A 22,965-nucleotide genomic window follows, 5' to 3' on the forward strand; every position below is an offset into this window, starting at 1 on the left:
TCTATTTAAACACAGAAACTAAAGATATCTTTTCAAGATGTGCATGACATGCTTTTGACAATCCTGTTTTTGTTCAATGTCACTTTTCAGTGAAGGCTTTCCCTTCAAACTGCAAAAAATCCCCATCATGTTTAGTGTCCCTTTTAGCAACAATTCAACTTTTCCTCTGATCTTTGAAGATAGTATTGCACAACTTGTTAAGATATATATTAAGTGTTGACTGTACGTTTCTTCTCTGACATACTTGCCCTTTGTATTCACACTCCTTCTGTTAGCAACATGGTGGTCATCTTTGACGAGGTGGTAAAGCGTTTACTGAGACAGGTGGGGAAAGAAGATCTGAAACCAGTTACCGATCTAAAAAGTGCTAAGAAATTCCATCACTTTAATGTGTTACGGAAAAAGAAGAATAAACTCTCATCATTTTGGAACCCGCCTGACATTCCTGCTGGATTCTCCCTCCTGGACATCCTGGATCAAAGTTCTCCAGTCCCAGGTATTGTCAGTTAGCAACAAGGAAGGCTAGAGGTGAAAATGCAGCTGCTCAAGTAAAGGTTTGATAGCATGCAAGGTGAAAGTCACCCACACAGGTCAACAATAGGCTCAGCCTTGATGAAAGATGAGAAATAAAGATCTAAGACTGATAATTTAACAATCATGTGAATCTAGATTCATATGACTTAGTTTATTACAACACCTCAAATGAGAATTTATTTACACAAGAATAAAACAAAGCATAGAAAATAACAGTTTCAAGTTATACACATGGGAGCTAGTAGAACTAGGATCCACACCCAGGTCTGCCCAGTCATGATTTCCATTTTCTACTTTATGTTCTGTCAACTGGGTCTGTCTCCTGATACCTGCCACAGAGATGGCATGGATCTCCTAAACTATCAAGTTTTAGGACACTCTTCCTGTTACCCAGCCCTTGGTGGATTCAAATATATATCTCAATCAATAAATTTGATTTAGTTGGTTAGTTAATTTCCTTACTGAAAAATTTGAATCATGGTTCTTAACCCCCAATTGTAGACCATTTTCAGCCTGCAGATGTAGAAAGGTTGAAAACCAGTGGTTATAACTGCTGGTCTATGGACTGCTATATAGACTGGTTTTGAATCTCAAATGAAAAGAAATTGAAGAATGTGACTGAAATCTGAAGGAGGGTTGGTGCAAGTTAATTATAAATTATTCCATTACCTCATTATTATCATTATTATTACCTTATTATTCCATAAGTTAATTTTTAAATGATTCCATTACCATTGCTATGCCAGCTGACTCATAGCTTATCTTGGACAAATGTATGGTTAATTTTTCTTTATGCAGATCCTTCCAGAGAAGGCCCATTCATCTACAAAGACAATATGGTTTGGAAAGGAGAGGGTGATATGACTATCAATGCAGGAGTTGGGGCACAAGTGGCAGCATCAGGGGAAACTAACAAGTCATATGAATCCATCCTCAAGTTTCAGATTAATGAGATCACAACAAAAACCTGGACAGACCTTCGTTCAAGGTAAGACTGTCATAGAAAAAAAACCAGGGAGTTGGTTTGCAAAATACCCATCCTTTAGGATAAAGAGGCATTGTTCAGCCTTGATAGACACAGCATAGAAATGGGGAAAAATGTCATTCTAGATTAATTTGTTCTTTGTGTGATAGCACAGAGGGTAGTGAGTTTGCCTTGCAAGCAGCCAACATGGTCGACCCCAGTTCGATTCCTCCGCCCTTCTCAGAGAGCCTGGCAAGCTATGGAGAGTATCTTGCCTGCACGACAAAGCCTGGCAAGCTACCCATGACATACTCGATTTGCCAAACACAGTAACAATTGTCACAATGGAGACATTACTGGGCCCGCTCCAGCAAATTGATGAACAACAGGAGGACAGTGGCAGTGACAGTGACAGTGTTTGTTTCATTATCATTACTAATTGTATTTGAAGAGAAACAGAAATTTGTGGGGCTGGTGGGGTGGGTGGAATAAGAAATCAATCATTAAAAACATAGTGAATTTTGAAACTTGGGATTTGCCATTCCTTTACTTGATGGGATGCCCTCCTTTCTTTTTCTTCTCTATTTCTTCTCATATATTCTAAGTAAAACAATGTTTTATGCAGAAAATGAAATTAACAAAGTACTAATATAAGTACTAATATAATGGGCTGGAGCGATAGCACAGTGGTAGGGCGTTTGCCTTACAAGCGGCCAACATGGCCGACCCGAGTTCGATTCCTCCACACCTCTCGGAGAGCCTGGCAAGCTACGGAGAGTATCTCGCCCACATGGCAGAGCCTGGTAAGGTACCCGTAACGTATTCAATATGCCAAAAACAGTAACAACAAGTCTCATGATGGAGACATTACTGGGCCCGCTCCAGCAAATCGATGAACAACGGGAGGACCGTGACCGTGACTAATAGAAGAAAAAATCTAATTAATTATGTAAATTAGCATCTGGGGTTAATTTTTAAAAAATTTTTTTTTAAGCTGATGTCATTTTGTATGTGCATTGAAAACTTCCTGCAAAGGGTTGAAAGCCAGTCACAGATTGCACACAGGAACAAAGGGCTAGGGGCCTAATGGGATATGGTTAAAGAAGACTGATTGTTTCCTGCTATAAACACTTTTTATTGCTTCTGTAACAATGCTTGCTTCACTGAGCTTATGTGATCTTAACAGGTGCCAGGATGTGGACCCTGGTGGGCAAAAAAGTTTTTTAGGTGCTTACAAAAGTGCTCAGGGCACTAGGATAAGGATTTTAATAAAAGGCCAGTGCTTCTGCAGTAAGGCTGCTGCCCTTGCCTAGAAGGACAGCCCTCCAGCTGGTGTCAGTAAAAATTCCTCCAAATTCTAATTTTGGTCTCTTATGGTCTTCTGGTAACACCTCCACAATAGCACCACATGTGATTCCTCATGTACTGAAGCACGGAGCCAGGAATAGCCCCTGAACAACATAAATGTTGCCCCAAACCAAATCAAACCAAAATAGAACACAGTGCAACCTGAACTATGGATTCATTAATTTTGGGGTTATATTTTTTGTCTCTTACATTTTTAAATTGAATCCCAATGAGATTCACAGTTACAAAGCTGTTCATGGTCAGATTTCAGTCATACAATGTTCCAACATCCATCCCTCCACCAGTGTATATTTCCTACCTCCCATGTCCCCAGTTTCCCTCCCCCCCACTTCTCTCTCTCTCTCTTCTTTTTGACATTATGGTTTGAAATACAGACATATACCAAGAGGTTATCATGTTTGTTTCTTCACCTGCTTTCAGCACAGAGTTCTTATCTAAAGTGATCATTTCCAACTAACTTTGTCATAGTTTGAATTGGGTTAGGTCATTCCTCTCATCTCCCCCCCCCCCATGACTGCTTTAACTATTCATGGGTGTTTATTGTTTCATATGAATTTCAGGAGTGTTTGCTCTATTTCTTTTTTTTTTATGTAGGAGTACTGCTATTTATTCAGCCATGTTTGCTATATTTCTTTGAAAACATGTAATGGGTATCCTTATAGAGACTGCATTGGATCTGTTTAATGTTTTGGAGATTATTGACATTTTGACAATGTTAATCTTTTCAATCCATTAGCTGGAGATTCGTTTTCATTTTCTTGTGTCTTCCTTTATTTCTTGACTTAGTGTTTTGTAATTTTCTTTGTGTAGGTCCTTTACCTCCTTAGTTAAACTGATTCAGAAGTACTTGGTTTTCTGAGACATGATTGTGAACAGTATTGTTTTTCTAGTAACTCTCTTTTTTCTTTCAGTATTTGTACATAGGAAAGCCATGTACTTTTGGTTATTGATTTTGTAACCTGCCACTCAACAATACAAATATATTATTTCTAGTATCTTTTTTTAGGTAGACTCTTTGGAATTTTCTAAGTATAGTGTCATATTTGCGGCTGCAGGACATCTTATTATCTAATTCTTATTCTGGAGAACCCGGCAGGCTACTGAAAGTATCCTGCCCGCATGGCAGAGTCTGGCAAGCTCCCCATGGCGTATTCAATATGCCAAAAACCAGTAACAATGATGGGTCTCATTCTTCTGACCCTGAAAGAGCCTTGAATGTGGCACTTTCTAAAACCTCAGGGCTAGGACGAAGGAGATGTTACTGGTTCCTGCTCGAGGAAATCGATGAACAACAGGATTACAGTGATACAGTGATAGTGTCATATCATCTGCAATTAGTGAGAACTTGACTTCTTACATTCCTATCTGAATGTACTTAATATCATTCTCTTTGCTAATTGTCATAGCAAGTAATTCCAGTACTATCTTGAATAGGAGTAGTGAGAGTGGACAAACTTGTCTTTGCCTGATCTTAGAGAGAAGGCTATTACTATTTTCCCCATTGAGGTTAATGCTTGCTATGGGCTTGTGGTAGATGGCTTTGACTATATTGAGGAAAGTTCTTTCCACTCCTGATTTTTGAGAGTTATTATCATACATGGGTATTGGATATTGTCAAATATGTTCTCTGCTTCTATTGATAGGATTATGTGATTTTATCTTTTCTTTTATTGATATGGTATATTATGTTGATTGATCTGTAAATGCTATACAAAACTTGCATCCCCAGGATGCATCCTACTTGGTTATGGTGTAGGTTTTTTTTTCATGAGTTGTTGGATACTATTTGCTAGTATTTTGTTGAGGGTATTTTTTTGTTGAGGGATATTAGTCTGTAATTTTATTTTTTGGTTTTGTCTTAGTCTATTGGATATCAGATGATATTTGCCTCCTAGAAATTGTTTGGGAGTTTGTGTTTCTTCAATTTCCTAGCAAAATCTGAAAAGGATTGGCAGTAAGTCCTCTTTAAAGTTTTAAAAGAATTCACTGTTGAATCCATCTGGGCCTGGGCTTTTGTTTTGGGGAAGACTTTTCATTACCATTTCAGTTTCTCAGTTCTGAAAGTCTGTTGGGGTATCTCAAATCTTCTTGATTCAGCTGTCAGAGGTTATAGAAATCCAGGAATTTATCCATTTTTTCAAGGTTTTCTTGTCCTGTGCTGTAAAAATGTCAAAGTAATCTCTGATGATCCTATGCATTTCTGTAGTTTCTGTTGTGAAGTCCCCATTTAAATTTCCAATTTGGCTTATTAGGGTTCTCTATGTTTCTTTGTAAGTTTTGTTAGTGTTTTATCCATCTTGTTCTTTTTTTAATTATTATTAGTGAAACACAATGAGGTACAGTTGTAGACTTACCAACTTTTGTGCTCAGGTTTCAGTTATGGGATGGAGCAATAACACAGCGGGTAGGGCGTTTGCCTTGCATGCAGCCAACATGGCCGACCTGAGTTCGATTCCTCAGCCCCTCTTGGAGAGCCCGGCAAGCTACCGAGAGCATCTTGCCCACACAGGAAAGCCTGGCAAGCTCCCTGTGGTGTATTCAATATGCCAAACACAGTAGCAAGTCTCACAATGTTACTGGGCTCGCTCGAGCAAATTGATGAACAATGGGAGGACAGTGACATTGACAGTTTCAGTTATACAATGGTCGAGTACTGATCCCTTTAATTCTTACTCTGGAGAACCCGGCAGGCTACTGAAAGTACCACCAATGACCCCAGTAGCCTTCCCACCCTTCGAGTTTGAGTGAGAGTATAGCAGGATAAAGTGTTCTTGGTGAAGCAATCATTTGATTGAGTTTTTTCACTACATGCCATCATTGCCTTTGAGTTTGGAGGGTTTCCTCTGATAGTCTGCTGTGAATCTAAGGGGTGCTCCTTTGTATGTGGTTTCCTTCTTTGACCTTGCTGCTTGCAGTATTGTGTCTCTATCCATCATTCTAACTATGATATGTCTTGGAGTGTTTTTGTTAAGGTCTCTTTTAGCTGATACCCTTCAGGCTCCTTGAATCTGGATGCCTGCATTGTCCAGCTCTGGGAACTTTTCAGCAGTGATTTGTTTAACCGTGGCTTTTTCTTTGGGACTGTTTCCCTGACCTTTTGGTACTCCAATTATTCTAATGTTGTTCCTCTTGGAATAATCCCCTAGGACTCTGATTCTCTCTAGAACTATTTTGATGTCTATTTTGATGTCTATTTTGATGTCTCTTGCCATTGTTTGTTGTTGCCTGTAGGTTCATGCAAATCATCTTTCAGCTCACTGATTCTGTCTTCAGCTGTAGTCTACTGTTGAGGGCACAGACTGAGTTTTTTATTTCATCTACGAAATCAAAGCCACGCGGGTTCCGGGGCCGAGACCTCCAAGCCTACTCGAATTGGAGTAGAGCATCTTCCACCCAGATCCTCCAAATTCCAGTAGGCGGGGGTCACACCCACCACCTGGCCCCCTGGCGCCATGTAATCCCATCAGCGGCCAAGACTCAGAGACTATAAAATCCAGATCCCGGACGAGAAGAGTGCAGTCTTCTGTCCCCGCGCCTGGGTGTCCCTTCCCGGGGCCCCTTGGAGGGGAGCGGGTTGAGCTCTCCTCCCTGCCCCGACCAGGGCTCCGGCAGCCGAAGACCTCCAGGACCAGCCACCACCATGCTGAGACCACTCTCCGCACACATGAAGGTACTGGCAGAGGGACAAAGCCACGCGGGTTCCGGGGCCGAGACCTCCAAGCCTACTCGAATTGGAGTCGAGCATCTTCCACCCAGATCCTCCAAATTCCAGTAGGCGGGGGTCACACCCACCACCTGGCCCCCTGGCGCCGTGTAATCCCATCAGTGGCCAAGACTCAGAGACTATAAAATCCAGATCCCGGAACCGCGCGGCCACATTTGCGGCCGAGCGACATCTTATCAGAATTTTTATTATGACATCTTATTGTCTCTTTCCTACTTTGGACAAACTTGCAGGCTATCGAATGTAGCCTGCCCACAGGGCAGAGTCTGGCAAACTCCCCGTGGCGTACCAAATATGCCAAATACCAGTAACAATGATGGGTCTCATTCTCCTAAAGAGCCTTGAATATAATCTCAGGGCTAGGATGAAAGAGACGTTACTGGGGCCTGCTCGAGGCAATCGACGAATAACAGGATGATGAAATGAAATGAAATGAAATGAAACAAAATCTTTTATTTGTGACATTGCTGTGCATAGCTTTCCAATTTCTGCTCTCATCTCTTCTCGTATTTTCTTGATTGTTTCTTTCATATCCTCCTTTAATTTACTGGATATCTGTCTCACTGTTTCATTGAGTACATTGAACATTTTCATTACTTCATATCTGAATTCTTTATCAGAGAGCTCCCTTAAGTGAGTAACACCTAATGAGGCTTCTGGACTTTTCATTGTCCTCTCCTCGCGGTGGGGATTTGCATTGTTTCTTCATGTTGGTGTGGTGGTATGGAGACTGAGATGTTATATGAGATTGCTGGGTATGAGTAATTTACCTTTGGCCGTCTGAGTATCTGCCTGGCTAAAATTAGGCTACTCCCAGTTCTGCAGAGGCCACGCCCACTTCTGAAGAGACCACCCCCCCTATCAGTACCTGGTGTGTGTGGAGGGTATAACCTGGGAGAAGGAGAAAATGAAGTGCAGCATTGGGGACGAACAGGAAGAGCTAATTTTTTTTTTATTTGATTCTGGTTTTAATTGTCTCTATGTATATAGGTAAAATGATGTTCAATGATCTTCTAACAAAATAAAATCATGTTTTTATTCACTTAAAATGAAAGATTTTTCAATTTAAATGGCATTCACGGACACGGTCCTCCTGTTGTTCATCGATTTTGCTCGAGCGGGCTCAGTAACGTCTCCATTGTGACAATTGTTACTGTGTTTGGCACATCGAATACGACACGGGTAGCTTGCCAGGCTTTGCCATGCAGCGAGATACTCTCGGTAACTTGCCAGGTTCTCCGAGAGGGGCGGAGGAATCGAACTTGGGTTGGCCATATTGGCTGCGTGCAAGGGAAACAACCTACCACTGTGCTATCACTCCAGCCCTAAATGGCATTAATATTTATGAAATACATCAAAACCACAATTCATTATGATAATTTAAAATGTTTGGCCTTATAATGCAGTGTTCAGTTATTACTACTGGCTATGTGCTCAGGGATCATGCCTGGTAGTGCTTGAGGCAATCTAATCTAGGTCATGCACCAAGATATGCCTCTTACCTGCTGTACTATATCTCCAGTCTCCAAATATCCAGATATTATCCTGTTCAGACCCATGAGTAGGTATTGAGTTGAGCAAAAGAACTGAGATAAAGTTGAAATTTGTCTCTAGTTATTCAAACCTCTCACTTCTCCCCTGAATCTACACCTTCTCTCTACCTGCCATGACTAGTTCATCCATAATCTCTCTCTTTCTACTTGGTACTTATTCTGGAGAATCACCTGAAATCCTGACTCCATCACAGTTTTTTCTCCATACAAACCCTGTGTCTCCTGACACTATAGATTCCCCTAGCTTTGACACTAAGGCATTCTACAGACTCTCTAAACCATCTAAATCTACTTGTAGCTTTTTCTGGTGAGAGAACTTTATGTTAGAAATCTATAAATTTCCTCTAAAGAAAACTAATAGAAAGATGGAAAATACAGAAAACCAAGAAATATGGCTAAGTTCCTCTCATACCCTTACCAAAGAAAGAGGCTTTCCACTGATTTATCAGAGAAGATAGTCTGTTGTTTTAAGTAACAAAATCCATTACCCAATATATAGCTACTGACTGAGGACTCACCTGTACAAGTACAAAGACTCTGCCTCCCTTTCGGTTCCTGAGGAAAAGCAAGACCAAGTTAAACCTAAGAAGTCTTTCTTCCTCTTTCTATGTTGACTCCTGTATTCTTTTTTTACTGTAGGGTACTTTTAAAACCAGAGCCATGGTTTCTGGAACAATGTCGAAAAAGAAGAGAGGATCTATATGTGGTGACAGAAACTGTGGAAGTGACCAACAGTCCTCAGCTGCGTGTTGAAAGTGGTAGAAAGTGGTTTGGAAAATTCTCCATTCCACATACCTCTTATTTCAAGGTATATATCCTTCTTAATGGGGATTGGGAACTCCAAAATCACAACTAACCCAGTGGGGACATTTTTTGGGGGGATCGAAGGGGTCGTGACTTTCCCCCCACTTATCATGTGCCAAGAAAACCTAATTGAGAAGAGAGTATATTCCAGTATCCTCATGGTTAGGATATTATATGAAAATTATTGAGTGGGTAAAGGTAAATTCTGGAGAATCTAAAGTTTGGAACTTTTGTGCCATATTAAAATGTAATTTTACCACTTAAAGTAATGAGAGGTCACTAACATGGTTTCTTAATGGTTTAAGTATCCTAAATACAGTGCTTATCCTGAGCAGAAATATTTTGAATAAAACTTGAAAATGCTTGAGCACATTTGATTTATATCTCATCACAATCACTAAGTTTTTTGTTTATTTATCTATTTTGATTTGAGACCAGCATCAGGATGTGCTCAGAGCTTAATTCCTGACTGTGCTCAAGAATCACAACTGGCAAGACTCAAGGTACCATATACATTTCCTGGGATAGAATCCATTTTAACTGCATAGAAGATAAGCACTTTATTTGCTGTACTGTTTCTTCAGCACCTACCCATAATATTTTATTTTAAGAAAACACTGTTGGGAACTATTTAGTCAACACCAACAAAGATGCACTTTATCAAGCATTGTTGCAAAATTTGGATGTTAAATCTGTGGGTTTCTGCTTGAAGGGTGCTCTGACTTTGTGAGACCAAGAGAGAGACTCTGAGGGTTTTATTCAGGTTTCTGCTTAGCCCTGTGCCAAGCATCACTGTCCCAGCTCTTCATGACCAGTCAGGGATTTGTTAATTCTCATGAGAGTTCTAGGTTAATTTGATCTTTAAGTTTATAAGGACTTCATACTGCATGACCTGATTTCTCTCTCAGGGTCAAGGCCAGGTAACTGGTGACAAGAAGAGAGAACAGTTACTGACTTTACCAGAGAATATGGTGATGGCGTATCAGACAAAGCAGCTGATTTTTAAGAAGGATGGCTGGGGTAAGCTGATGCTGAAGGAGTTGTTGTGAGAGGGACTTTGCTTCTCCAGTAAGGAAAACTATCAACATGCAACCTAGACTTCTTCAGGGAGAAGAAGAGGGATAGAGGAGAAACATTTTTCAGCTGTAAACTGCCAAGCAAGCACATAAGCTATAATCCAGAGTCACCTTCAAGGATGTCCCTACTGAAATGTTTCTATATTCCCATGGGAAGATAAATTAAGATAGACAAAAGGGAATCAATATGAAGGTTTTTATAGCACTGGGCAAATTGTGACACAAATCTCCACTATCTCTGTTTTTCCAAAGCCCACCCCTCTCAGTGAAAGCTCTTCCTAAGTTACCTTCATCCCAATGTTAATGCACAATCACAAATAAAACTGCAGGGGGATGGAGAGATAGCACACAGGGAAGGGTGTGCTGTTTAACTGACCCAGGTTCAATCCCCATATTGTCAGTCCCCTGAGCACTAATTGCAATGATCCCAGAGTGCAGAGCCATAGTAGGCCCTAAGCACTGCTTACATACCCCTTAAACAAATAAGTAATCAAAAGGAACCCCAAACCAAACAATACTGTAGCAATTGCAATCGTGGCCAGGTTCTGTTGGATTTAAAAAAGTCCTAAGGCTTTATGACTCTTGAGATAAAGTACAGAACTAAATCAGGAACAGAAAGTGAGCCTGTTGGACCAGACCAGAAACTTCTACACTTTGGGATTGTATCACCCCAGGAACGGCTGCTTGCTGCTTGCGCTGAGACTAGTAGCTGTATTAAGCTCATCAAGACCCAAATCTGTTTTTACCTTAGTCTAGGATAACATTGGTTTGTCCTTACTGCCTTGCCTCAGGTAGCTTTGGTTTATTGGGTTACTACCATCACAGTGCTCCCGTTCCTCTGAGTTTATTTGTAACTTCTTTCTTTGTGCTCTGTTGACTTATTAATATTGCTTTTCTCTTCTCCTTAAGTCCTTTTTTGCATAGTTAATTCAGAGCTTTTGTATGGACACAGGAAGACAGTTAATGCTATGCTTTTGTAACTTGGGAGTTAATTGACAGAATGATATTCACTCCTGGACAGACATCTGTTCTCTTGACTTAAGCCTCAGTCGCCCTTACTTCCTAGTACCCCAAAAGCAGGGACCCGATGAGGAACTGGATGAACCCAGGACAAGCAGTGAGCTACCCTGGCATCGAAATGGGCCTGGCCAAAGTGACATAATACTTAAGTATAAGTTAAGAGCATGGTCATGGACAAATTCTGTCATGATCCAAAAGGTAATAACTAGATTCGGACCCTGCTAGGGTTAGGAATGTTTAATCCAGCCTGAGCACTGTAGCCTGAGTCTGTAGCAAGATGTCCCAGGAGAGCCACTCTATAAGCTTAATGTATCTCTTCCTGTGTCCATACAAAATAACTAATATTAAGAAGTAGAATTAAGATGTTAATTAAGTTATTGGACTAAGAAAAAGAGAAAAACACCTTAGGCGATATTTCCACTATTCATCTGTAAACTGCAGAAGCAAACATCAGGAAGGGTCTTTGATATGTTGATTCTGCTAGCCCCAATGCTGAATATATATATATATATATATATATATATATATATATATATATAGAGAGAGAGAGAGAGAGAGAGAGAGAGAGAGATGCGGCTGAGACTGGAACAGGTGCATGAGAAGAATGGAATAAATGGTAACTGATCATCAACCAGCTTGGCCCTTGCTTCCTCCTTTGTCCACCCATGGCATGGGCTGTCCTGGATGGGAGAGTGGCCAGAGTCCACCGAACATGGTCGGTGAGAGGGAGAGTCAACCAGGGTCTCCCTATCTGCCTGGAGATTTCGCACCTTAGTGAGTGCTAATATAAAACTGATATTCTGGAAGTCCTTCATGTTATGCTCCCTCCTGCCCTCAGTTAGTGTCTTCTGCCTGATACTGACTTGCCAGATTTTCTGTTTCTTTTCTTTTAGTTTCTGTTTCTCCCTTCACCCCACACTGGTAAAGGACTCCTTCACTCTGGAATTGAATAAGGGTCTACCTTCCACATAGTTGAGTTTCTCTGAAGTGATGCTTGTTGGTTAATGAATTTTCTTATTGAGACCCCCCCCAGTTCAGTGCGGTGGGTAGTTGGGGAGGGGGTGTCTGGGGAAGTAGCAGACTTAGGGACAAGCCTCCATACAGGCAATCAGATTGGTGTGTCAAGATTTGCTCTGTCTTCGTAGACTGTTTCTGATTTCTGAACTCACCTTGGAAGCACTGGTCCAAGAGTTAGCTGGTGGAGTGCTCTTCAGTTTTCATAATAGAATTTCAGACATACAATGCTCCAACACCAACTCCATCACTGATGTGATCTTCCCTCTACTGATGTCCCCAGCTTACCTCCTTTGTTCTGTTTTCATGTATTCTTTGTGGATAAACACAGAGGAGCATTCACAGCACACTCCTTTTTGATATTTTTTTTGCCCCACCCTTTTCTTACCTCTCTGATTCACAGGGTCTTTCCTGTTTTGACCACACACTTAGTTCTCTGACATCTCATAAACCTCGGGGCCAGAGTGATAGTGCAGTTGGTAAGATATTTACCTTCACGTGGCCTATCCAGATTTGATCCCTGGCATCCCATATGGTCCGCTTAGCACCACCATGAGTGATTCCTGAGTGGGGTGGCCCACAGACAGAACAAAATGGACCCTGCATAAGGCATTCTCATAAACCAACTGTTATTAATGAACTCAAAACTCCCTCTCCAGACATTCCCTCCTTTCATCCTCTGACCCACACAGCCAAATTCCTTAAATAATGTATGACGCTATCCTCATCTTCTCCCTAGCACCCATTTCTCCACAAACTCAGTCTATCTTTGAGTGGGTTTATTCCATGTAAGTCATCAATAATTAGCACAACTTTGATTATTCTTTTCTTGTCACTCTCTTCTCTCTGGAAATCATGATTGATGTAGTTTTCTTTCTTAAAAAAATATTTGACTGGGGCTATGGTGCCGCCAGCAGGTCAATTTGTAGCTGTGAGGCGAGTGCATCAGAAGTCTGATGGCACCTTCAGATTTCCAGATACCCAAAACTTGCTGCTGTGCCTTTGGCCAGACCCCCAAAACTTGGGGCAAAGTTTACCAAGAAAGTAAACAGCCAAAAGTTAGGTATGTGGGAGACACACCCACAAACCACCTCCTGCTCAGCTATATAATTGGAGGCATGACCCCTCTGGTTCCTGATTGAACTGCTTAATGGCCATGATCCCAGAGACTCAGAAATAAGTCTCGAAACCCAATGGCTTTTGGCAGAAATGCGTCCGGTCCCTGCAGTAGTTTACTTGCGCTGGGCCACCACAGTTGGGAATAGGTTTCGTGCCTTGGTCTGTTCCCCCTGGCGGCCCAGTGGCCGTCGTCCTCCAGAGGCCATTGGACAGTCAGGTTTGGGCCTGCAGTGACGAGACATGCGGGGCCTCACGGGATGGGGGTGGATCCGGCCCTTTCCTCCCCATCCCAACGAGAACCTGAGTGACTGCCCACAAATGGCCTCTCTGGCTCCTGATCAAGCTGTTTAATGGCTATGATCCCAGAGACTGAGAAACAAATCTCAAAACCCAGCAGCTTTTGGCAGAAATGCCTCTGGTCCCTACAGTAGGTTACAGGTGCTGGGCCACCCCAGGTGGGGGTAAGGGTGCTGTCCCTCTGCCTGCTCCCCCTTGGCGGCTCAGTGGCTGCTATCCGCCAGTGGCCATTGGACAGTCAGGTTTGAGCCCGCAACGAGGCATGCAGGGCCTCATGGGTTGGGGAGGGAGCTGGCCCTTTTCTCCTCACCCCAACAAGACTGCGAGTCACCGCTCATGAACTGCCTCTCTGGCTCCTGATCAAATTGCTTAATGGTCATGATCCCAGAGACTCAGGAACAAATCTCAGAACCCAGCAGGTTTTGGCAAGAAATCCCTCTGGATTTAATTGTTAAAATTTAGGAATTTCAAAATCGTGAGGCCACTACTGCAGCCACACGACATCATATGTTATTCATAACCAGCAATAGAAAGCAAATTGTCTACTGTTGCCTTTTTGGCAGATCTGAGTGTTGGGGTAAAATACCAAATAATAATGGTGGGTGTGGTGATGAAATGTTGAATGTAATCAAAGTATAGAGAGAGTAATTTGGAAATCATCTGCCCCACAGGTAGGGGAAGGTGTGGGATGGGGGTATACTGGGGTTTTTGTGGTGGATAATGGGCACTGGTGAAGGCATAGGTGTTTCATTGTATGACCGAGACTTAAACCCGAAAACTTTGTAACTGCTTTCACGGTGATTCAATAAATAAAATTATAAAAAATGGGGCAAAAAAGCAAGGTGGAATACATGCACAGTTCAATCAGCCTAATTAGTGGCTGAATAAATAGCAGTACTCCAACATAAAAAAAATTGAAACTTTATTTAATCAACATGATTTACATAATTGTTCATAATACAGTTGTTCAGGTATTCAATAGCTCAACACCGATTCCACCACCATTGTGACCTTTCCTTTACCAATATTCCCATCCCAGGTAGTGACCCTGCAAAGCCTGCCCTTTTGACAGGCACAAAATAATTTACTTCGTATTGCTTGTTAAAACATATATCTCTAACGGTGTTACTAAAGTCATTGTTCAAAGAATTATGTTCTAGTTGATTCTTCTGTGTTGTTTTTACTCATGGATCTTATTAGTGGGCTTCTTTTTCTTTTTTCCTTTTTTTTTGTTTTTTATTTTTTGAACACACTCCATGGTGCTCAGAGGTTATTCCTGACTTTGCACTCAGGAATCACTTCTGGCAGTCCCAGGGGACCATATGGGATTGTGGAGATCAATGCCGACTCAGCACATGTGAGGAAAACACCTAACATGCTGTACCATTGCCCTGGCCCCATAAGCTTACTGGGTTTCTATACAACTTTCCCATCTGATTTTATGTGCTCCTACTGGGTTGTCAGTTCTGTGAAATTTGTCTGTGGTCATATGCACAGCTGTGGAACTGGAATAATTCAGCAGCATGGAGTCTCAGCTGGGCTATTTATTATACTGGCAGATGTCAGGTTCGGGTGGAGTGCTGGGCCTTTTGATAGGCTGGAGACTCAGCCCACCCCCATCTCAAGAAGGGTCCAGAGATGTGAGCCTGGAGACTTTGCCTACTTGGGACTCTAGTTTATTTAGAAACATTTAGTCTTGAGTGTTGGACAATTTTCATATCTCTCTATTTGATATTTGAAATCATGCAGAAAACAAAGAAAAATTAGGCTTAGAGCATGAAGAGAGAGATTCGAGGAAAGTGAGATGAATGTCCACAGAAGTCACTCCTTAGAAGGAGGAGGAGGAGGAGGAGGAGGAGGAGGAGGAGGAGGAGGAGGAGGAGGAGGAGGAGGAGGAGGAAGATGATTTTCTTTTAAAGGCAATTCTCTGTTAAAGTCCACAATGATCCCTAGATATAGATTATTATTATCTTTTTAAATTTTATTTTATTGAATCACCGTGAGATACAGTTACAAGCTCTCATGTTTGGTTACAATCACACAATGATCAAACACACATCCCTCCACCAGTGCACATTCCCCACCACTATTATTCCCAGTATACCCCCCCTTTCCCACCCTCCTCCTTCCTCCATGACAGACAGTATTCCCCATACTCTCTCTCTACTTTTGGGCATTATGGTTTGCAATACAGATACCGAGAGGTTATCATCTTTGGTCCTTTATCTACTTTTAGCACACATCTCCCATCCTAACCAATTCCTTTAACCATCATTTTCTTAGTGTAGATACAGATTATTTAATAAATATTCTGGAATCTTTTTAAGACTGTCTTTCTGAATTTTGACAGAAATTCTAGGAGGATCAGAGTGAATGTGAGAGAATACAAGGGGTCCCTTTACACTTAGGAAAGTAGCCTTGGAAACTATGCAGGTGAAGGGATGAGAAAGATTCTCTAAGAGTGTTCTGGACAAACTCAACCTGGAAAAAAATGAAGAAGATGACTTTTTTTTTTGCCTGACCAGTGGTGCTTAGATCTTACTCTTGGGTCTGTGCTCAGGGATCACTTATGGAAATGCTCAGAAACCATAATGCAGTGCTGCGGATTGAACCTGGGTTGGTCTCATGCAAGGCAAGCACCTTACCTGTCACACTATATTTCCAATCCATGACCTAGATTCTTTCCCCCTCTAGAGATTCTTCTCATCAAGGATAAAAAGCAGATGACCTTTCCATATGGTGAGTTTAAGAAGTGGCCGTTTATTTTTTACTTACCCTCATTGTTAATATATGACCCCTTTAGAAATCTATATACCTCTGTAGAGCCAGAGACCCACAGAATCTTCCCCTTGTGTGAATCTTTCTTTCCTTTGACCCTGGCCCAGACCCTTGTGTTTCCCCAGGCAAGCCAACCTTTCTTGGAAGGCTGAGGTGGATGTTGTATATTGAGGTGTGAGGGTTTCCTGGGTTTCATCTCAGTCTAAATTCTAAGGTCTTCTATTTTTTCTCCTGCAGAAGAGATTCAACGAAGGATGAGTAAGTGACAAAATCTAAGATGTACAGAGGAGTAAAAAATAGTGGGTGATGGAGGGAAAGAGGTATAAAGAGATTCAAGTGGGAGGGGAGACTAAAACCTAAAGGAGTCACGAGCTCTTTTATTTCTCTTTTCAGGGGTAGCACCTGGGTTTATTGGTAAGATTGTTTTGGTTGTTGTTGTTGTTAATTTTAATGTGTGAAGATGAAATGGGATTCCTCTACCATGTCCTCTACCACTGCCTACAGATCACTACAAAACCACACCTCGTAGCCTTTGCTGTCTTTTTGTGAGACTTTGAAATATGGGCCTCTGGGTAAAGAAAGGCAGGGCAGATTGAAAGAAGGGGCTTGGGGAAGTTGACAGTAGAAGATCTGAGGAACTGGATGTCTTTATTACTTTCTATTGGATTGTGATTTTGATTTCTCTGTTTTAGGTCACAAAGTGGGACTTTGTCAATATGTGTATGTGTATTTGATGCGGTGGGATCCTTTTCTGCACATATTGCTGAGCAGGAAGTTGTCCTTGCTTCTACCATGTGACATTGTTTACAGGGAACTTCTGAAAACCTACTTAGTGAACTTGGTTGTCTTTATATATAAGACTTTGATTTCCGGGCCTCTGGGTAAAAAAAGGCAGGGTGGATTGATGGAAGTGGTTTAGGGATGTTGAGGGCAGAACATCTGAGAAATTGAGTGCCTCATACTGAATTGTGAATTTAATTTCTCTTTTTTAGGTTATAGAAGTCAGATTCTGCCAATACGTGAGTGTGTATTTGATGGGGTGGGAGCCTTTTCTACACAGATCTGTTGAGTAGAAAGTTGTCTTTGCATTTGTAACCACTGCCCTCGGGTTTGATCCTAATTTCTGTAGATGGAAAGGTCTGTGAGGTCTTAGGAGGTAGAGGATATAGAATGGGATGGGTAATGAAGAGAAGGCTTGGTTGAGGGAGAACATGGTAGAAGTCCAGAACCTCTGGAGACTAAAAAGCACATTTATGGACGAAGAGAGACATTATCACTTTTATTCTCTTTCCAGAAAGAATAGAGGAGCCTTCAAATAAAGGTGAGTGTTTATCAAAAGAAATTTCAGAGCTCTGAATGGAAAATTGCAAGACTCCAGGACTTAAATTAGGAGCCATTATGCAAGCCCCTTAGTTAGCCTTGCTATTTTCCTTCCTTCCTTCCTTCCTTCCTTCCTTCCTTCCTTCCTTCCTTCCTTCCTTCCTTCCCTCCTTCCTTCCTTCCCTCCCTCCCTCCTTCCTTCCCTTCTTCCTTCCCTCCCTCCCTCCCTCCATCCCTCCCTCCCTCCCACCTTCCTTCCTTCCTCCCTTCCTTTCCTCCCTCCTTCCTTCCCTCTTTCCCTCTCTCCTTCCTTCCTTCCTTCCTTCCTTCCTTCCTTCCTTCCTTCCTTCCTTCCTTCCTCCCCTACTTCCTTCCTTCCCTCCCTCCCTCCCTCCTTCCTTCCTTCCTTCCTTCCTTCCCTCCCTCCCTCCCTCCCTCCCTCCTTCCTTCCTTCCTTCCTTCCTTCCTCCCCTCCTTCCTTCCTTCCCTCCATCCCTCCCTCCCTCCCTCCCTCCTTCCTTCCTTCCTTCCTTCCTTCCTTCCTTCCTTCCTTCCTTCCCTCCCTTCCTCCCTCCCTCCCTCCCTCTCTCCTTCCTTCCTTCCATCCCTCCATCCCTCCTCCCTCCCTCCCTCTTTCCTTCCTTTCTTCCTACATTCATTCATTCATTCATTCATTCTCTCATACATTGGCGAACAAGCACTTCTTAGGACTTATTGTGGAGCAGGTAAAATGATGCAGCCAACATGACATGTCAGTCATGGAACTCTGATTACAGGGAACGAAAGGAAATGAAATGGAGAAATGCATTTCCTTTCAAGCTTCCTCTCACTCTCATCAGATAAACATTATAAAATATTAAACCATTAAACAAATATTATTTAATTATAGTTTAGGTCACTTGTTTGCAGTAGTGTTAGAATTTGTGGCTTTGCTTTATACAAATACCTCATCTCATACCACTAAGGTTCCCAAGACACCTCAATGTTTTCCTTTTATCTAATCCACCTCATCACTGCTTTCCTCCCCTTTTTACTTCATATTCTCAGTTCCGTAATACAGGGCCATGGTTGGTTATCATTTGGTAGTGTCTATTCCCTTGTTTTATTTCTATGTATACCATCGATGAGTGAAATAATCCAGTATTTGTCCTTTCCCTTGTATCTTGTTTCATGTCCTTCCCCTTAGAATTAATTTCACTTAGCATATGTCTGTAGCATTTAAGTTCATCAGGTCTTTTGAGGATACCCCAGACAGGAGGCAACACCTAATTGATTAATCAGTAAGAAGATAGACAATACAGGAAGAAGTGGATGAGCTCATGTGTACCATGTTTTATTCCAAGGTTTTCAGACAAACAATTAAATCCTCACTTCATTGATGTGGAAAGGGAGTCCCTGAGTTCCTAAGAACCTCTAAGACTCTAGTCTAAAGACAGAATTCCCATTATTTCAGACATGTCTCTAATCAATTCTTCTCAACTTCCAATCATCTTTTTTCAGAATGTCCATCTCTGTTCTCTAATTCAGCTTGTGATTTTCATCTATCTAACTTATTTGATTTCTCCATCCTGGAGCTCAACTGCAGAGATAGGTTTGGTCATCAGTTGAAACAAATAAAAGTGTCTACCTCATACTAAAGGAGCAGGACATATCATCATAGGCAGACTCTAATTAATGAGTTGTACTATTTTTCTGGTTAATGTTGATTTCTGAGATCAGATTTTAAGCAACTACAAGATGAGATTTCCAGAAGAATGGGAGAACTATCCCAATTTTCAAAGAATGTTCAGGATATTTTATTCCATAATATTTTGGTCATGCTTGGGGATCGGGAGGCTCTTCAGGACCTGCAGGATATGGTGAGTACATTCCATGGTCACTTTGAATGGAACCTATAAATCTGGAAGACTTGAATATTCTCATACTTAGATAAATGATAAGGGGGGCATAAAAGGGATGATGCAAGGAATATGAGAAGGATGCCAGTAATTAATAATTTGTGCTCTTGTCCCAGGCAAAATAACGAGGGCTACTAGTATCTTCCTCTGTTCCTCTCAGAGAGCCCGGCAAGCTACTGAGAGTATCTTGCCAGCACGGCAGATCCTGGCAAGCTCCCCGTGGCATATTCGATATGCCAAAAACAGTAACAGCAAGTCTCACAATGGAGACGTTACTGGTGCCCGCTCAAGCTTTTTATGCACAATGGGAGGACAGTGCTACAGTGCTAGTATCTTTATATCCTAAGACTGATTGGAATCTCCCAGAGGAGGTGGAGCTCTCCCTGCCCCCATTTCTTAGTGGAGCAATTACATACTCATAAGACAGAAGCAGAATTAATATTGTTTTTATTCTACAATAATTATTATTGATAAAAATAGCATTGCTACCAATATTATTAATTGCTATTATTGATAACAATAATATTGGTTGCTATTATTTATTATTATTATTATTATTAACAACAACAGCAATATTGTCTTCCACAGATAGAACAATTTCCCCAGGGTGATTTGAATGGCCCTGGTGGAATCATTCTAAATGAACTGAGAAAGAACAAAGAAGATTTATTGGTTTTTGCACCATATTGCATCCCTTATCTCCTTGAAGCCTTGCTGGGTAAGAATGAGTTGGGAAATTGAGTGGAAGAGTCACAGTTTTGTGAGCAGCCCCTACCACCAACCGCAGACTCCCTGAAAGGGAGACTTAATTTTTGTTTGCTTTGGGGTGACACCTGGTGATATGTACAAAGGGTATACTCCTGTATCAGTGCTCAGGGGACATGTGAGAAAGGGTTAGAATATGGGTCCCCTGCATGCAAAGCATGTGATCCTTTAGTAAAAGGAGTATTTCATTAATTTTTTGTTTATTTATTTATTTTTTGGCCCACATTAAGCCATACTCAGGCTTATTTCTGGCTGTGCACTCAAGAATTACTGCTGGTGGATTCAGGAGGCCATTTGAGATGCCGTTAATTGAACTGATTGGCTGCATGCAAAGCAAACTCTGTGCTCTCACTCTAGCTAAAAAGGAAGATTTTAAATATCATCTGTTCAATGCCTTTAAAATATTATGACTTTATTTTCTCATCACATCATACTCAAGGGCTCACTCTATAAGTTAATCATTTAACACAGAGCCTGAGTCTAAGAAGCAGCATCCTGATTTCATTCATCAGATTATTGATTGAGTGTTCAAGTTTCTGGTGTCAGAACCCCAGACCATGGAACATGATTTGTTGCTCTTGGAGATCATCCCGAAAGAAGAAAGACAACATTCTATGGTCAGAAATTTGCTCTTCAGGGTCTGGAGAGATAGCACAGTGGGTAAGGCATTTGCCTTGCATGCGATCAACCCCAGGTTTGATTCCCAGAATCCCATATGGTCCCCCCAAGTACTGCCAGGAGTAATTACTGAGTGCAGAGCCAGGAGTAACCCCTGTGCATCGCTGGGTGTGACCCCCCCCAAAAAGAAATTTGATCTTCAAATCAAAAGACTTTCATTCCTTTGCCTGTAAAAGTTTCCCTCCCAAAGATAATTTTTGTTCATAGTAGGGGAGAAGACATATTCCTCACTCTTTCCCCATATCTCATTGCTCTCAGTGCTCAATGACACCCAACAGGATCTGCTGGCATGGTCCATGGAAAAGAAGATCCTAGTTCATCAGCGGGAGCTGGTGAGAAATCTTCAAGGACCAGCATCCTGGGAGGGGAGGGAGGGTACCTGGGGTAAGAAGTAATCTGAGAAGGAGAAATCATTCAGGTTTTGTGCATAGAACAGAATCCATCCTATGTGGTCCTTAGAAATTTCTGACTCATTTCCCTTGAGAGAGCAGACCAAATGGGTATAAGTCTACCTTAGAGGGTCTCAGTTTCCATGCCAAGCCCCTCAGAGAGTCCCCACAATTCTAAAATATTCACACAAGGATAGACAGTTCGGGAACTCAGAAGGCCTGAATTAAACCTTGCTTTAGTTATGGAGTCAATAATTTGTAAAATTCTTTTTCATACTTTTTATACGTATATATTCTTACGTATGTGTAAATATAAGCACAAACATGCACATGTTATACATATCTACATGGTATTGAAAAAAATGCAAGAAAAGTGCTAGTTTCGTTATTTAGTAGCCCATGCTCAATGACACAGCCAGGATTGACTCATCTTTCCTTTGCATAGCCTTGGGACAGAAGACTTTCTTTCCCCAACCCCAAAGGCTCACCCCAAATACTGTTTCTTTCAGGTAAGGAGTATCTTGGAGCCCAACTTCAAATACCTTTGGAGAATTCCTTTCACCCTTAAAGAAGAGCTTCTTACCCCACTGCAGGATGAAGGTGTGGCTGTCACCTACAAACTGCTGGAGGAGTGTGGCCTAAAGATTGACCTAAATAGCAATAGGTCAGCCTGGGATCTGGAAGCCAAGATGCCACTGTCAGCCCTGTATGGATGCCTCTCACTGCTTCAGCAGCTGGCTGTGGCCTAAATTCTCCCTGGGTTGGGGGTGGGTGATGAGTCAGTTCAGGGAGGGCGGGGACTACTCTTATAGGCTCTGATGTTCTTGGGGGAATTCAAGAAACCTATCTTTCCTGGTGGGAATCAGCAAAGACTTGGGGGATTTGCGTCTGTTTATGCATGAGTACTGTGGTGGAACTTGTGAAATAGTATAGCACCGTACAGCACTGTACTCCTGTTGTTCGTCAATTTGCTCAACTGTGCCGAGTAATGACTCCATTGTGAGACTTATTGTTACTGTGTTTGGCATATTGAATACGTTAGGGGTAGCTTGCCAGGCTTTGCCATGTGGGCGAGATACTCTCAGTGGCTTGCCAGGCTCTCTGAGAGGGGCAGAGGAATCGAACCGGGTTAGCCAGGTTGGCTGGGTGCAAGGCAAACGCCCTACCACTATGCTATCGCTTCAGCTCTGTGAAATAGTATGTTAAGGAAAAATTTTTCATCAAATTTAAATGTTGCATACATCTAGTATAAATGAAAATTGAATGGTGGTCAATGATAGACATTTCGAATCATTTTCAGTGGAGTGTACTCAAGTGAGTGAAGCGAAGTGTCATTAACTTGCTTTAAAAGTACAAAGAAAATAAAGTAGGTTGATGAAAGCGTGATGATGAGCACCACAGAAGGGTAGTGATAATATCATCACGATCACGATCATCCTGTTGTTCATCGATTGCCTTGATCAGGCACCAGTAACGTCTCCTTTGTCCTAGCCCTGAGATTTTATCAAACATCTTTTCAGACCACAGTGCTATGAATGTTGAAATTAACCATAGTAAGAACATGGGGGAAAAGCGCTAATACTTAGATGCTGAACAAAACTATAACTGAGTCGCAGGGAGAAATCACAACAGGCTTCTTAGAAATACAAAAGATCATTTATAAA

General features: G+C 41.8%; 1 protein-coding gene across 1 annotated transcript; it reads left to right on the forward strand.

Moving 5' to 3' along the window:
* The first annotated feature begins 279 nt into the window (after positions 1–279).
* Positions 280–22,059, forward strand: LOC130039966 (gasdermin-C-like). The gene is made up of 10 exons (XM_056132008.1): positions 280–496; positions 1,333–1,522; positions 8,783–8,951; positions 9,856–9,967; positions 17,244–17,270; positions 17,546–17,572; positions 19,291–19,430; positions 20,058–20,187; positions 21,171–21,244; positions 21,811–22,059. Exons 1-10 carry the CDS (start codon positions 280–282, stop codon positions 22,048–22,050), a joined length of 1,326 nt encoding a protein of 441 aa, XP_055987983.1. The 3' UTR covers positions 22,051–22,059.
* The last annotated feature ends 906 nt before the right edge of the window (positions 22,060–22,965 follow it).

The sequence above is a fragment of the Sorex fumeus genome, unplaced genomic scaffold, assembly GCF_029834395.1.
Source record: "Sorex fumeus unplaced genomic scaffold, SorFum_2.1 ptg000002l, whole genome shotgun sequence".
Taxonomy (NCBI): Eukaryota; Metazoa; Chordata; class Mammalia; order Eulipotyphla; family Soricidae; genus Sorex; species Sorex fumeus.